Below are 16,853 nucleotides of genomic sequence, written 5' to 3'. Positions count from 1 at the left end.
AATTCGTCAATAAAATTTCAATTTTATTAAGGTAAAAATAAGGAGTTGTGTCTCAACACATAAATCAGAAAACATTGCCCCCTTCCCCCTCCTTTCTCAAAAAAAAAAAAAAAAAAAAGTACCATTCATTCCCACTGAGTGTTCACAGTATTGTTAGAATTGCTATTAATCTACATAATCTATTATGGCCTTGTACAGACGCGTTTTAAAGAGTTTCATTTTTTTTATTATTTTTTTTAGTTGTATGAGCTCAAATCTGAAGTTCGGTTATCAGAGCTACTGCTTCTGAACACTAATACAATTTATGGTCCACAACATTGACCTCAATTCAGACGGGGGGACAGGGAAGAACCGGTTGCAGTTAGGGTCGGTTCGGCCAAAAACCTGGCAAGCCGACATTGTACACGGTAGGATCGGTGCCCTGTGTGCGACAGCCAAGCGGAGGGCTACGGCCGTAACCGACAGACTTAAGACTCCCAAGCAATAACAAGTATTTACAAACATATCAGCTGGAAAAGGAGTTGGCACAGTCCATTGACAAAATAGTAACCACGAGAGATGCATGTTTGTACAGCATATTCACATATACAACAAGACGGGAAAATGTGCTTATTTTCCCTTTCAACCGAGGAGCTAACAAATAAATCGAAGAAAGAAACAAATGAAACCGGGCGAAGGCAGCCCACTGAAGGCCAGTCTCAATGATAGTTCTCCAGCTTGCGTAACCGCAGGGGATTGGAGGGCAAGGCCTGGGCGCTGGGGGTGGAGGGCTCCTGCTCAGGAGGGCAGAAGAGTACTCGGCCTCGGTGATTGAACAGGTAGAACGACGGGTGATTTCTCAACGTGTCGAACGTCCTGTGAGAGCGAGAGAGAGAGCTCATTAAAACGCATCGTCGGGAACAGCCAGGTGTTACTTTACGATCTGCGTGTGCTTACTTGTTTTTGAGCTCTGAAGAAGCATCCATGTCTTTGAATTCGCCCGAGATGTGAACTATGCCGTAACACGTGATCACGAACGACAGCAGAGTCTGTAACACTATCTGAAAACACAACGCAAGACAAGCTGTATCGAGGGAAACAAATGCATGCGATTCGATACGATTCCGGTCTTGTACATGATTGCGACTCACATCTATAGGTAATGTTTCGTTCTCTTTCTCTGTCAGTCGCATGTAGGACCGGTCTGGAAAAAGAAAGGAAAATGCATTTATGTGGGCATTAAATCATTCCTTCTAAGCGCCATAGTTACGTGTACTTACTATGAGACCTTTAGTAAATTATGCATAATTTCAAAATGCTAATCCTAAACCAAAAGCACGATGCTTTTTATTCATATAGCACACACAAAGTAAGACCACTCTTGCATATTAAAAATTCTTTAGTAGCTTCTTAACATTTGCATGCTCGCACAGGTTTCTAGATTTATGTGCTTAGCATTTAACGCAAAGCTTTTTGCAAGTGACGTCCAAAAGAATCACTTGTCATGGAAAGCAGGAGCTGATTCTGTGGATCAGTTCTTATGAACAGTCTGTGTCGAGGAATCAGTTGACAGCAACAAATCACATCAGCCAAGTTTTGCATTATATGCCAAGCACATAGAATTATAAACCTGACCAAACATACAATTTTTTGGTCCTTGACATTGCAGCCACATTAGGAACACACTTTAAGTATGCTTTTTGATTTAGGTTTTATTTTTTTTAAAAGCATTTATTGCGATTGTCCCAGTTCGGTGAAGCAATTATTTAATTCATACCATTAGTTAATTAGTCAATAAAACTTGGTGTTTTTATGCAAAACAAAGGTTAAAGTTCTGTATAATATTTTATATTTAGAAATCAGTTTTATTTACACACATTTTGAATAGTTAAAGCCCAAATTTTGTTATATTTAAACTTGGAAATTCCTTCAATTTGCTCTTATTTTCTTTAGAAAATAATTATACATAAAGCAAAATATAATAAAGTTAGGCCTATATTTAAAGTTAACTACACTTACTTAATTTTAATATATCGATGGATTTATTGTTTAATAATAATAATGTTTGAGATGTTTTAACAAAAGGTTTTTAAACAATTTGTCGGTTGTCCGTTCAGTAAGAGTCAGCATGTTCAGAGGAGACGATTCTCGGTTCAGTGAGTCGAAAACTGCGAAATCGGTTCAGTCGAACAGGTTCCAGAAACGATTAGTGAACGAATCAAAAAAGATCCGGCTCAAACGAACCAAACGGACATCACCACGACAGAAATAGCGGATGAATTTGTGTATTTCTCTGCTCTATTTGCTCGGCTACGAGCTATTTTTCAGCACATAATCGTTTAGCTCCTTACTAAAATGTTACACACTGTCTTTGGAGAAAGTTTGAATTCGTAACGTTCACGGAGTACATAGAATTAGTGCCCAAAAAAACCAAGCACGCCGCGTTACATAAAAGCCCCGAAAAACTCCACACAAACACTGATCTTTCCTAAGTCTCAGTCAGACTGCCCGGACCAGTGAGTGATTCATGACAGAAAACAACTTCTTAACCGTGCGTGCTGCCGTTACAACGGCCCCGTCTCAAATCCTAGCGAGCCGCCTACATGTATCGCATTTCAGAACGTAAGATGATGTTCGAAATCTCTCCGGAAGGCAATCTAGATAGTTAGCTGAGCAGGGTTTGAGCGCCGCTGAAGCTGTCATGTTCACTGAGCTCCGCAGAGAGGCCGCACTCACTGGACCGCAATCGGCTCCTGCTTACTGAACAACAGCGCGTCTGTCCGTTACCTCCCGCTCCCGGATCAACGATACTTACGCTGCGCCGCGGAAAAAGCAGCGTGTGCCAAGGCGAAAAGGCCCACACCGACAACACCTTTCCAGAAGGACGAGGCCATTTTCACTTGAGCACAACCGATCGAGCCACTGCCGAAGCGCGTGAAGCACTCTTCAATGAGCGCTGCGTCACCGCCGCCGCACTAATCGCACTTCCGGTTTCCTCTGCCTTTTTAAACATACATTTAAAGAGACAATAGCCTTTAAAACGATTAAATTGTGTTTTTTAATGTATTTATATTTTTTTTACTGGATTTTATATTATTATTAGTATTGTTGTTTTTTACTTTCGTTTTTTTTTACCGCTTTGAACAAACACAGGGTATTGATTATTTATCATATTATGTATTGCGTTATTTAGATCATAATTTAGTGGTTTTAACCTGCCATTTTTGTTTTTTGTAATAATTATTAATTTTCTGCAATATTGTATTTGCTGATCCATTAGTTAATAAAAAAGGCGCAGCAACATGAAAAAGAACAGAATCGTATTTACAGAAATAATGTGAACAGTGAGGTTTGGATTTCAACACAAAAGTCTCACAATAAAATCTAAAATTACAAAAACTCAAGGCTCAGTTTTCCAAAATGTTAACTGTTCATAAATTATTTTCGTCGTTGCACCCATAATACATACATATTACTTTAATTAACTGACAAAATATTTTTAATTAAAAATTAATCTCAATACCTGTAGCCAATTTAAAATAAGAGACAATGAGAGGAAAAAAATCTGCTAGTTTAAACCTAGTTTAGGCCTAAATTAAAAACCTCGAAATCTATCTATCTATCTATCTATCTATCTATCTATCTATCTATCTATCTATCTATCTATCTATCTATCTATCTATCTATCTATCTATCTATCTATCATCAAATAATATATACACTGTATAAAACAAACTAAGGATCGAAATACTGGCTGTTTCTCTGATTGTGTGTGGTTCATATATATATATATATATATATATATATATATATATATATATATATATATATATATATATATATATATATATATATATATATATAAATGTGTGTGTGTGTGTGTGTGTGTGTGTGTGTGTATTGAATGAAATATGAGGGTTTTACTAAAAACAAAAAAACGTGAAATCATGGTTGCTTGAACTTTTAGTGTTAATTAAATCATAATATCACTTAATAATGTACACGCCGATGTACGACGATGACGATGCAGAATAAATGAAAACATCGCCAGTTCTGCGCAGCGCTCGCGCATCACGAGCAGCACGAGCACGCCGCGAGCTTGGCCACGTGACGTCACGCGCGGTGGGCGGGGCGTCGCCAGGAATCAGGAACAATCCACAGCAGCCTGTGATCGTATCCGCTAATGCTCAGCGATCCTGGGCATAGTGCGTTCCTCTTCATATACATTTCCACCCAAAAGAAATGCCGACATGGGCTCTGCGTGTGAGATGAACGCCGCGATGAGTTTTTGGAGAAGGCTGTCTCTGTTTGTTTTGGTGAGCTGCCTCTGCTCCTGCCCGTGCAGAGCTGAAGATAGTGCGATGGAGAACATCGTGACAGAGAAGAAGGCTGAAGAAAGCCACAGACAAGACAGTGCCGACCTGCTGGTGTTTATCCTGCTCCTCACCCTGACGATCTTGACCATATGGTTGTTCAAGCACCGCCGCTTCAGGTTTCTGCACGAGACGGGGCTGGCTATGATATATGGTAAGGATAGGCGTGATCGGAGATCATTAGCTGCTTTGATCGCACATATGAACTGTGTGGTCAGGTGCATGCCTACCGCAGTAAAGTCTACAAGTGCATGGGATGTGTGAATTAAAGTAGGCCGTGCATGATCATGTTCAAAGGCCAGTGTGGGAGTTTTAGCACTGGAGAACAGGGCCTGTCCAGCAGGAGTTAATCTGCCTCCCTGTTTTTCGTGTATGTTGTTGTCATCTCACAATTAGGGCCTCAAGCGAAGGAAACCCTTTTTAATTGTAAGAGGATTAATACTGTGTTTTCCTAACTTAAAAGTTATTAGCAATTAGCTACAACTGGAAATACTACTAATAGGTTATTCAGGAGCTTATTTACACTAGAGTTATTGTACATTTTTTAGATATTATGTTATAGTTTTAACCGTGTTTGAGTGAATTTTTTTGAATGAGCATTTATTTCTATTTTCACAAAACATTATTTGTCATTTAAGTTTCTTATTGTGTGGTTTTTGTCATATTTTTAAATAATAATATTACTCTTTTGGTGTGATATTTAGTTTTTTTTTGTGCATGAACTGAAACTCATTTCAGGTCTGTTTGGTTTATTTATTTTTGTTATTGCAGCTTCATTTCAGTTAACACAAATGTTTAAAAGTTTATTATGCACCAGTAAAATTAACCATAGTAGACCAACAGATGCGCCTCAGTAGTCTGTTGAGGGTTGAATCACTTCAGCTGTTGTGATTCAAAAAAATCTAAGGATGCAGCTCATTCCATTTCGGAATTTTTTGTGTTGAATAATAATTTTAAAAAATGAATAATTAGAAATATGTCTAATTTTAATAAAACGTTATAATGTCCTGTTTCTGTCTCTCATCAGGGTTGCTTGTGGGAGTTGTCCTGCGTTATGCTATTCACGTTCCCAGTGACTTGAACAATGTGACGCTGAGCTGTAACGTCAACGCCAGTCCAGCTACGCTGCTGGTGAACGTCAGCGGTAAGTTCTATGAGTACACCCTGAAAGGAGAGGTCAGTGCCAGTGAAGTCGATGACATTCAGGACAACGAGATGCTCCGCAAGGTAAACGATCACGTCACAACAATCACACTGCAGACGCAACACAGATTCAGATAAACTCAATCGAAAGCTGGACTTAAACCGCAAATGTTATGGGGAACTTATCTGAATATGACTCATACTTGCACCTGTCTGTTTTGCTGAACTCGCTTGGCATTTCAACCAAATTCCTGGTTTCACTTTGTACCAATAATTTAATTTCAGCGCACTACTAATTAAATGTCTGACAAACTAATTCCGTTAGAGCATGCCCTTCACGTAACAGATGCATGAAACCCTTTCTGTGTTTGTCAGAATGTTTAAGAGTTGTCTAACATTCAGCTTTGCATCAAATGGAATACATTTTTAAACTATCTCAAAATAGAAAAGTTATTTTAAATGTTACCGTTTACTGTATTCATCAAATAAATGCTGCCTTGCTAAGCATTAGACATTTATTTCTAAATATCCAAAAATATTACTTAACCCAAAATTTTGAACATTAGTGCCATTTTTTAAAATCATAGAACCGTTTGATCAAAGGCAAATGAAGCGCTAATATCTGAATCATTCCAACTCTGTTTCAGGTGACCTTTGACCCAGAGGTCTTCTTCAATATTCTCTTGCCTCCTATCATATTTCATGCTGGATACAGTTTAAAAAGAGTAAGAGCTGCTTTTTAAATCATTCATACAGACCAGATGTTCCGTGCATAAGACGATGTGCTGCTCAGTGTAGATAAATCAAAGCTCATTATTAATTTAAATGCCTCTGTCTGTGTTTTAGCGACATTTTTTTAGGAACTTGGGCTCCATTCTTGCCTATGCGTTTGTGGGAACTGTGGTGTCTTGTTTCATCATTGGGTCAGTGTATATAATATATTTTGTCAGTGCTTTTTTGAGTGGTTCCTCCAGTGATGATGGTAAGAACCAGCATATAGAGGTGTGTGCTTTATTTTTTTTAGGTTGTTTATGTACGGCTGTGTGATGCTGATGAAGCAGATTGGACAACTGGGTGGTGATTTCTTCTTCACCGATTGCCTTTTCTTTGGTGCCATTGTCTCTGCCACAGACCCAGGTACTACAGTCAGTGCCTAAATGCAGTCCTTAGTTGTTTTAAAGTGTATTAATCAAGCATTACTTTCGAAAAATTAGGCATGTGGACTTGCCTTTTTTACTTTTTTGCAAGAAGGGTGTGTCATGGAGTAGCTAAACAAGGCCTAGTTTTCTTCCTACCACAATTCATCTGCACTTTCTGAAGTCTAGTGCCATGTCTGTTTTAGAAAATAGTTATAATTAAGTTGCATATCAAAGCATTTGTTGTCTTGAATTATCCCATTTAAAAAAAACCCTCAGTCCTCATTGGTTCCCTGTACAGGAATAAATCTAAAAATGATGGTATCAACACAAATTACACAAAAAAAAAAACAAAAAACATCTTTGGTACCTTGTGTCACGATTCTTATGCCCTGGAAACATTTTAACATTTTTAATTATTAAATTTGAGTTTGAAACTATCCAGATACTCCAGACTTCCCTTATAAATTGCATTAGAAAAGCACATCCAGTGAACAGGTTTTAATGCAGAATTGGTCGGTAATGCTTTTAAGGCGGGGCGGGGCTTGATTTGTATTTTGTTTTGCAGTGACGGTTCTGGCCATCTTCAATGAGCTGCAGGTGGATGCTGACCTGTACGCTCTGCTGTTTGGAGAAAGTGTTCTGAACGACGCTGTCGCCGTAGTACTGTCCTCGTAAGTCCTCTGCTTTTCATGTTTGTACGCTGCTGTATTTACAAAATGCCTTTGTCATGCACTAATATTATCTGACTGTTTTGGTTTTTTTATATGCACAATGTGGAATGAATAATTAACACTTTTCGTTTGACATCCGATTCTTTCTCTGCTGGACCTTTCATCTGCTCCAGCATGCTGCTTTATTACGGGAGGCAAAGTGGGGCGGGGCATCACAGCCCTAGAGGTGTGGCTTATGCAGAGGGCGGGAACCAGACTCTGAGAACGCCCCTCAATGGGTGTGCTGCACATGTAGCTTTGAGCCTGCCGAGTGGATTTTTAGTGTGTGCATTGACTGGTCTGTACCAGAATATGCAGAGTAAATGACCCACAGTTATGCTTCACACTAGCACCTGTAACAAAGCTAAAGAAAACTCTGAGTAGCGCATCATTCCTCAAAGAAGAAGAATATATTTCTACTGCCATTTTAACTATGTGTAGGAGAATTCTGCAGTTCCTTATTAAGGAAGGTGTGGATGGGGCAGAGCTGTGGGTATTTGCCGAGTGGATGATAGCCATTTGCTTCATAGTTTGAAGTGATTATGTGGTCTTCTAGAAAGTTTTCTCCTCTTCCTGCCTGTCCTAAATACAAGAAATGTCATTTATTAATTTGAGCTTATCATTTGGACATCAGGTACATTTTACAAAGCGGTTAAAGGGGTCATATCATAAGGAAGTACATGGAAAAATACATATTTAAATGAAGATGAAAAGCAATAAGTTCACTAAAACTCTACAAGGGGAAGTGAAGCGCATAGGGTTCGGTGAATACCAACATTAGTTTTATTTTCAGTAAGGTTCACAATCATTTTAGTCTGAACTTAACCAGTTCTGTGGTATTTTTTAGTAGCAGGTATTTTCTGAATTAATTGTGAAGTTAAAATCTACATTAAGCACAACCAGCCTTTGTTTTAGTAAACAAAAGAGTTGATTTTACATTTACAATCTAAGGATGAGAGATGGGTTGGAAAAGCTAAATTACACAGGGGCTGATATTACACACCTCAAGGAAAAATTAGATGAAATAAATCAATAATATGACCTCTTTAAGAGAACAGGGGAAATGAGAAATGGTAGAAAATAAATTGACTATCTCTGCAGAGCACACCTTATCTGAATCTAATGTGTCTAGATGCTACCGTGTTAAAGTCGATGTTTGTTATGGGTTTCCAGTAGCAAATGGAACTGTTGCATTTTTGTAAAAAGAAGAGGAATCTCTTTCTTTAAAATTCTAAAACTCTTTTAGATATCTGCTGATTTGAGAATAGGTTTACTCTCATGTGTTAATATCCTACGATCTATGTGTTTGTGTGGATGTATCTGTGCTGTTTTTCCAGGTCAATTGTAGCATATCAGCCTGAGGGAGACAACACTCACACATTTGAAGTCATGGCCATGCTGAAGTCCTTTGGCATCTTCCTGGGGGTCTTCAGTGGGTCTTTTGCTCTTGGAGTGGCAACTGGAATCGTAACTGCATTGATATCCTTTAATGGTTCAATGTTGTGTGTCACTCATTTTAGCTTTAACACATCTGACTGTGGTGATTACTATGATAAAGAAAGCAGACCATTTCTATTTTGTCACTATTAATGTTGAAGTTGCTGCATCCCATGGATATTTTCGTTGACTCCTTTCCACGTTACTAAGTTCACCAAGCTTCGGGATTTGCCGCTGCTGGAGACGGCGCTGTTCTTCCTCATGTCCTGGAGCACATTCCTGCTGGCCGAGGCCTGTGGCTTTACAGGTGAGCTTGAGCTGAGTCTTATGAAAACGACATAAAACTGTATAAATGATTGCTGTTTATACTCTTTTTGTTGCGTGTCTCAGGTGTGGTGGCGGTTCTGTTCTGTGGAATGACACAGGCCCATTACACTTTTAACAATCTGTCTCCTGAATCTCAGGACAGGACAAAACAAGTAAGTATTTTAGGCTGTTTCTCATTCCACTCACTATTGTGTATGATAATTAGTAAGATTGCTTCAGTGTCCCAGTGCTTACTTGATCTAGTAAGCACTGGGAAACTGAAGACTGAAGAACCTTATTAATGCATTAACTATAGTAACTGCTCAGCAGCTTTGGTGAACCGAAGTTAATATAAAGAATATGGAATATACGTCATATAAAACATCTCACTAATGTTTCTCATCATTGTGTTTTCTTTCAGTTATTTGAGCTTCTGAATTTTCTGGCTGAGAACTTCATATTTTCCTACATGGGCTTGACATTGTTTACCTTCCATAACCATGTCTTCAACCCGATCTTCATAGTGGGAGCGTTCGTATCCTAAAACTAAAATGAAATGATTGAGCAGAAAACAAAAAGGTAGAATAGTCAAAATGCTCCTAGCAAATGCAAAACAAGTGGAAAATGATGGATTACTACTATTTAAAAAAGCATGTGTGTGTTTATGTTGGGAGGCAGTACTTTGCTTAATGTCATCAAGGAAGTGACAGGCTGTTATTGTTGAGTGATATGTCCAGGGAGTTACGGCTCATTGTGTTTCCCAGAAATCAATGGCTCAGAACCACTTTTTCAAGAACCGAACCCTCTGAAGGCCTCAGGAAGGACAAAATGTCACTGTTTTAAAGAGGGTGTAGACGCTGTCAGTGCAGCAGTAGCTAATTTTTTACAGTCGTGCCTTGACACCTTTTGCCCCAGCTTGCTGTGTTTCTGGGCAGAGCAGCGAACATCTACCCTCTCTCCTTCCTGCTGAACTTGGGCCGTAGAAACAAGATAAGCCCCAACTTCCAGCACATGATGATGTTTGCAGGTTCGTGCATCGAGACTCCTTTAGTCAGCCAAGATCCAAACTATGAAGAATAACATGCCAAACCCGAAAATCCCATTAAGGTTAAAGTGATAAGAAGTCGTTGTTTGTTTATTTATTTATTTTTAAATGTACTTTGTGGGTTTATACTGTGAAATACTCAATCCAAACCAATAGGGTTTGAAATTTATGGCTTGTTCCACTCCTCACCAGGTCTTCGTGGTGCCATGACCTTTGCCTTGTCAATCAGGGACACGGCCACATATGCACGGCAGATGATGTTCTCCACCACGCTGCTGGTTGTCTTCTTCACCGTTTGGATCTGCGGTGGAGGCACAACTCAGATGCTGTCCTGTCAGAAAATCCGGTCAGTTCGAACCTCATTTTTTTTTTTTTGTGACCTTTTTGTGTCACACAAGTAGACTATGGGTATGGGTAACTCATTAAACATGGCTTTTGTTCTTATTTGCATCCTTTTCATTACTGCCTGGAGGAAATAATGTGTAAATGCCATGAGCCATTTAAAGCCTAAAAGGCTGGACTTAAATTAGACAGTATGAAATTGTGACCAACTGTGTTTTTTTGACCTTTTCTGTAATGCTGTTTTGTGTTTGGCAGTGTTGGAGTGGACACGGATCAGGAGAACTCTGTAAGTGTTCTGTAAGACAGAAGTACAGTGGCTTATTTAAATAGAGCTGTTTAATGATGGATTTCCTCTGTGTCCGTCTGCAGATCGGCCCTGATGGAGTGGAGAGGAGGAGCACTAAACAGGAAAGCGCCTGGCTCTTCAGGATCTGGTACAACTTTGATCACAAGTATCCTTTTCTGTGTAGCTTTTATTAGTAAGCTGCATAAAAAACAAAGAAGGGAGTAAAACGCCTTTAAAGGTAATATGCTTAGTAGTGCTAGAATAGGTGTGTCTGCATGCACAGATTTCAGATTTAAGATTCTGTCTCAGTTGTGTTTATATGAAAGCTAAATGTCTGCACATGTGCATCTTGACATTATCACTTAAAATGATAAATTGTGAAAAAACCTTAACCCTGTTGACTTGCAGTTATCTAAAGCCCATTTTGACACACAGCGGCCCACCGCTCACTGCCACGCTTCCAGCTTGTTGTGGCCCTTTGGCACGCTGCCTCACCAGCCCACAGGCGTATGAGGTTTGTACTTCACATGCACACTGTGAGCTAATAATTATCCGTATTTCTGGATTTTCCACTTTGTTTTAGCTAGATTTGGCAGATAACGCTGAAGGGACCAGTCGTTTATGTCTGCGTTTTACCAGATGGCGGCAGACAGAATCTGTGTTTATAGGGACGGACCCCTCACATTCACTCTTAATTGCCATTTAATAGGCTGAAGCAGCTGACTCAAATTACCCCCCTCCTAGAGCTGATTATTCAGTGAGGTGTGAACAGAGAGTGAATGTGGATTGATACAGTCAACAAGAGACGAAAAACCATCTGTTATTGCTGTGTTTATAAGGATAATCAAAAGTTTTCCATCTATTGCAGTAATTACGTTTTGATAGTTGTATGCTTTTTCTATAAATGTAACAAATAATGCCAGATGCATAAATCATATCACTAAAGTCTGTTTTGTATAAATAGTACAGATGAGCAGATCTATGTATTACATATGTATTTTTAATTGTAATTATTACTTTACAGGGTTGTTTCAAAAACCCAGCACTCATGACTTGAGACTCTGTAAACTGGCATTGTCTCCATGTGCAGCATTTTATATAATTAGTTTTTTTATTGCTCATAGCGGCTAGTGAGTTTGTTACACAAGTGTTTTAAAGAAGTTAGAAATCTAAAAGCTTCTCAAAGTTTGTGCGTTTTGTATTACTTCCATGCAAAATATTAGTTAAGTGAAATACCTGAGAATAAATTCACTGTTCATCCTTTCTAAATGACTATTTCTGAGGCTCCACGAGTAAATAGTTATAACTGGCAAATGATCCTCATTCCAGAGTCCACTCTTCATGAAACGTATTTTATTGGACTGTGATGGTTTGAATTCCTAGTGCAGATTGTTTTATTTGGCTGATAAAAAAGCATTTTATTAGAGATGTTACATATAAAAGATATGTTGCATGTTGTTAAATAACCTTCATATACACTACAGTCCAAAGGTCTGAGCTCTGTAAAATGTTTTTAAAAGAAGGCATACGAAGGGCTTTATTTATTTGATCCAAAATATATAAAAACGTATCCCTTCAATCCCCTTTAAAATAACAGTTTTGTATTTGAATATAGTTATTCTTGCGAGGCAAATCTGGGTTTTAAGCAGCATTAGTTGTCTTGAATGTCACATGATCCTTCTTAAATCATGCTTGTGTGCTAAACGGAGCTCGAGAAACATTTATTAATAATATCAGTGTTGAAAACTGTTGTGCTGCTTAATATTTTTAAAGATTAAAAAAACTGCATTCATTTAAAACTTGACTATCGTTACTATCAGTTTTAACCAATATAATGTTCCCTTGCTGAATAAAAATATTTCCAAATGGACAAAAAACTGAACATTGTCTTCTTATCATTGGTTTAGTTGAAGACAATTTGAAGCAATAACGTCTAAATTTAGTTTAACAGGGGTGAAGGGTTACACCACTAAAATTGCTGTCTTTAGTGCCACACACACTTCAGAAATCACTCTATGCTGCTTTTTTGTTGCTCAAGAAACATTTATCATTCTTATCTGTGTTGAAAATAGCTGCTTAATATATTTGTGGAAACCGTGACGCGTTATTTTCAGGATCTGATGAATTAAAAGTGCAAAGGATAAACGATTATAGTCTTTACTGTCACGTTTAATGTGTTTTTGATGAATACAAATGACTCAAAGGAAATCACCACTGTGTGTTTTCTCTCAGAACGAGGGTCAGCTGAAAGACAGCGACTCGGACCTGATCCTGAACGACGGCGACATCACGCTGTCGTACGGTGACATCACTGTGAGCACAGACGCTACGGGCGCTCACACGAGCGGGACGCCCATCGGAGGAGTGGCCGTGAACTCTGACGAGGCTCTGGACCGAGAGCTGGCCTTCGGCGACCACGAGCTGGTGATCCGAGGCACCCGGCTGGTCCTGCCCATGGATGATTCAGAGCCCCCGCTGCCTCTGGACTCCCACCGGCATCGGCACAAGAACGAAACCATGAGTTGAACGGGAAGAGTCTCTTCTCTCCATCACGTCTCATCCAGAGCGATCTCTCTCAGCACCTCTCCTGTCTCTGAAGTGGCTGGTTTGATGTCTCTACCTCATTCGTCACTCTTTTCTTTTAGGCCACCGCAGAAATGTAAATTATTTATTCACTTCTCATCCGCGAGGCTTTTTTACTTTGTACGGCCGCTAACCAGAACACTTAGCATCTGACATCCCGGATCGGAAGCATGTTTCTCTGAGGTTATCATGACAGCAGAATAAGCATACTTTTATTGTCTGTAAAGCAAGGCGTAAAATTGCTGTGGCCTGGCCTGCATGCTTATTTGTGACGTGCGAGCGCTTGTTTAGGAGATGCGAAGAGTCCGTGGCACATTCCCGATGCTTTCTTTTCTTGCCTTCTCTCTTCAGAGGCGTGCTGATTTGTGGCTCTGCGTTTGCTGTGCAGTTACAATCAAGTGCCTGTCGAATGTATCCCCCCCCTTTAGAGCAAAATGACACTCTTTGCCGTCCACTAGAGGGAGGCCTTGTGTTTTGATACGGTTTCGTTCGTCTGAGCTGTGCGGGCAGACAACATTCACTCCGAGTGATTGTGATTGGCTGTAGAGATGTGCTTGGATCTTATATTGTGACCTTTGACTGTGAATCTGTGAAGGTTTTTTACGCCTTGTTTTTTTTTTTGTTCCGCCCAGTCAGAAAATAGAGAGCCATTCATACAGTGCAATGTCTTTTTTTTTGTTGTTGTCGTCGCTGTAACATTTTTCTAAAATGACTAAGAAAAGAGATTATTTTCTTCTTTATGTCCATGTAGTTCAAATCTTTTAAAGAACTAAATGTGATGTTTAATTAAGAATGTCTAGAATAAAACACGTTTACCATTGGGATTACAAACCCCAAAAAATGAAGTAAAAATTGCCCGTACTTTTTGTAGTAGGGCCATCTAAAAAAAAAATATTTTTATTCCAATATTATTATTTTTTTGCATGTTATGTGGAGAATCATAACCCTCCATGTTCCCTCCCAAAGTCTTTTTTGTGTGGTAGCGGTTTCTAACAAATCAAAAACTCTTTTTCTGTCTAGATGAGTGTATAGAGTTGCACCGATCCTTGTGATTTTTTTTTTTTTTTTTTTTTTTTTTTTTTAGAAGAGCTACAGTAATTCTGTAGCTCTTCGGATTTTAGACTCCTTTTTAAGAGGGCTGAATAAATAAAAGAAATTTTAACTTTAACTTTCACACCCACAGAAAGAAAAAAAAAAAAACATTTGTATTGTTTAGACTAATGGTTTCAAGTTGGACAGGCATCTGAAAAAAACGGAGTTGGATGTGTATGCAGTTATGAACGCAGTGAATTCATTGGCATTAGAGCAAGATCTTTATATTTAGAACTGCATCCAAAATAGAACATGAGGATTAGAATAGGTGCCTCAAAAATGTTGAACTTTTTTCATAACTTGACTTTTATTTCAGAATATGTAAGGTGTTATTTTAGATTTGACGAGAGAAACGGCTCCAAAAACTGATACTAAAGTACACCGATTCGTGAAAGTGAAAGATTACATATCCGCGGTTCATTATATTGTTGGCCTCATTGATTCAGCTGTGAAATATAAATATACATTGTGAATTGGGATGCAGCTGCCGACTTGTTCTTAATTTTAAGATGAAGTGAGAGCCATAATAATGAAGGAACACTTGTAGAGGAGCAAACCGATCTTTTCTGAAATCCAATCCGTGTGTTCGTAGTTTCTCTATTGCTTTCTGTCTGTTCGTGGACATTGTGAGAACCGCTGTTGTGTGGATGTTTTCCGGCCAGGGTGGCATCATTAACTGCGGAGCAGGAAGTGTTGATTAGACCCCACCCAGCCAGCAGTGTCCGTGTGCTGGAAAATAACCCGCTGTGGTACGAGAGTGGCGTCAGAGGCCTTCAACACAGATATGTCCTGCTGGGCAGGATCGTGTGAGAGGAGGCCACAGTATTGTAATGCACAGGGACAGTTTGTATGTTTTAATAGATGTGATAGTTAAGCATTATCAGCAGATTTGCACTTTCATTTTTTTTTTTCTTTATTTTGCTTTAAGAAAAAATACCTGATGAATACCTACTGTTTTTTTTTTTTTTTTTGTCAGAGCATTATGAGATGAGCGAATGAACTCTAGTACGGATTATGTGCTTTTTTTTTTTTTGGTCTTTTAAATAAGAAACTCACACATCCTGCAAAATTCTGCTTTTGAGACGTCGAGGAAAAAGTATTTAATGTCTGCAGCAGAATTTCTTCGATATTTGTATTTGTTTGTATTAGCAAATGAGCTTATTGGTACGCGAATCTACGAGGTTAACGAAAAGGTACAGAATAAACTGTAAAGGATTCTGTGCATTGTAAAGATATTGTTACAGTACAAAAAACAAAAAACAAAATCTCATTTATTCGGGGGTGTGATTACTTTGAATAAACCTTTCTTCTTTTTTAACACTTGTGAAATCTACGCTCCTCCAGAATTACTTAAAACACGAACAATGAGAGTTTGAGTGTACGACTAAACAGACCTGTGCGAAGTAGCAGAATCAAGTTGGATGGGCTTTAATGGTGGTAAATGTGCTGTTTGTTCTGGTACGTAGCTGTGTGTTAGTCACACTATGTGCAGCTCTACTCTAATGTGTTGCAGGTACTGACTGTTTACATCTGTGTACATATTCTCATCTGTTCATGTGCGTGCAATGGTCAATAAAAAGAAGCCTGTGCTTTCAATTAAATGATCTTGTATGGCTGTTTTAATCTTCATGTTCCCAGACTGTATTCACAAAAGCCAATTTACAGCCGGAGCTCTTTTCTTGACATCATTCTTAAAGCAGCCGTTTGGAAGCTGTGTGAATGAAATATGTCTGATACAACGGGGTTAATGGCCCCTAGATAAAAGGCCCTTTTGATTTATTTTCTTCTAATGCACTAAATAGCAACAAGCACCATGACAGTGCCTTTCTAAACATGCTTGCCCTTAAGCACTGTGAAAATATCTTGATCCATGTGATCATTGCGCACAAAGACGAAAGGTTCAGTCTGAGGTAATTTGATCTAATGTTTCACACTCACTCATATTTTTTATTTTATTTATTTATTTTTAAATTTTGCCAATCCATGTAGCTTATGAGCATCACTATCACACATAAACTGCAGTTCAAAGGTATGTTTTTAAGTTTTGTTTTTTCTCATTAGGTGTGTATGTATATATAGCGTATATATATATATATATATATATATATATATATATATATAGATATATACAGACGTGGACAAAATTGTTGGTACCCTTTGGTCAATGAAAGAAAAACTCACAATGGTCACAGAAATAACTTTAATCTGACAAAAGTAATAATAAATAAAATTCTATAAATGTTAACCAATGAAAGTCAGACATTGTTTTTCAACCATGCTTCAACAGAATTATTAAAAAAAGTAAACTCATGAAACAGACCTGGACAAAAATGATGGTACCCTAACTTAATATTTTGTTGCGCAACCTTTTGAGGCAATCACTGCAATCAAACGCTTCCTGTAACTGTCAATGAGACT

At 38.5% G+C, this 16,853-nt stretch overlaps 2 protein-coding genes across 2 annotated transcripts; one reads left to right on the top strand and one right to left on the bottom strand.

The window, feature by feature from the left end:
* Positions 1 to 2: 2 nt before the first annotated feature.
* mmgt1 (membrane magnesium transporter 1) lies at positions 3 to 2,962 on the bottom strand. Its single transcript, XM_043258013.1, has 4 exons — positions 2,795 to 2,962; positions 1,131 to 1,183; positions 937 to 1,040; positions 3 to 855 (listed from the first exon to the last, which is right to left on the bottom strand). The coding sequence occupies exons 1-4, from the start codon at positions 2,871 to 2,873 to the stop codon at positions 699 to 701; spliced, it is 393 nt and encodes a 130-aa protein (XP_043113948.1). The 5' UTR covers positions 2,874 to 2,962; the 3' UTR covers positions 3 to 698.
* A 1,138-nt stretch (positions 2,963 to 4,100) lies between these two features.
* On the top strand, positions 4,101 to 16,036 carry slc9a6a (solute carrier family 9 member A6a). Its single transcript, XM_043257234.1, has 16 exons — positions 4,101 to 4,506; positions 5,380 to 5,579; positions 6,143 to 6,220; positions 6,342 to 6,418; positions 6,520 to 6,632; positions 7,200 to 7,305; positions 8,682 to 8,823; positions 8,983 to 9,088; positions 9,172 to 9,260; positions 9,509 to 9,622; positions 10,003 to 10,114; positions 10,325 to 10,478; positions 10,730 to 10,760; positions 10,844 to 10,926; positions 11,169 to 11,274; positions 12,993 to 16,036. Exons 1-16 carry the CDS (start codon positions 4,230 to 4,232, stop codon positions 13,284 to 13,286), a joined length of 2,082 nt encoding a protein of 693 aa, XP_043113169.1. The 5' UTR covers positions 4,101 to 4,229; the 3' UTR covers positions 13,287 to 16,036.
* Positions 16,037 to 16,853: the final 817 nt, after the last annotated feature.

This window comes from Puntigrus tetrazona, chromosome 14 (genome assembly GCF_018831695.1).
Source record: "Puntigrus tetrazona isolate hp1 chromosome 14, ASM1883169v1, whole genome shotgun sequence".
In the NCBI taxonomy this organism is placed as follows: Eukaryota; Metazoa; Chordata; class Actinopteri; order Cypriniformes; family Cyprinidae; genus Puntigrus; species Puntigrus tetrazona.
Note: the sequence above shows the minus strand (reverse complement) of the source record. Positions and strands in the feature narration are given on the sequence as shown.

Coding starts and splice junctions, on each gene's coding strand:
- mmgt1 (XM_043258013.1), bottom strand. CDS start 2,873: ATGGCCTCGTCCTTCTGGAAAGGTGTTGTCGGTGTGGGCCTTTTCGCC. Junction 1,184..2,794: donor TGCTTTTTCCGCGGCGCAGC/GTAAGTATCGTT, acceptor TTCTTTTTCCAG/ACCGGTCCTACATGCGACTG. Junction 856..936: donor TCTTCAGAGCTCAAAAACAA/GTAAGCACACGC, acceptor TCGCTCTCACAG/GACGTTCGACACGTTGAGAA.
- slc9a6a (XM_043257234.1), top strand. CDS start 4,230: ATGGGCTCTGCGTGTGAGATGAACGCCGCGATGAGTTTTTGGAGAAGG. Junction 4,507..5,379: donor GGGGCTGGCTATGATATATG/GTAAGGATAGGC, acceptor GTCTCTCATCAG/GGTTGCTTGTGGGAGTTGTC. Junction 11,275..12,992: donor CCAGCCCACAGGCGTATGAG/GTTTGTACTTCA, acceptor GTTTTCTCTCAG/AACGAGGGTCAGCTGAAAGA.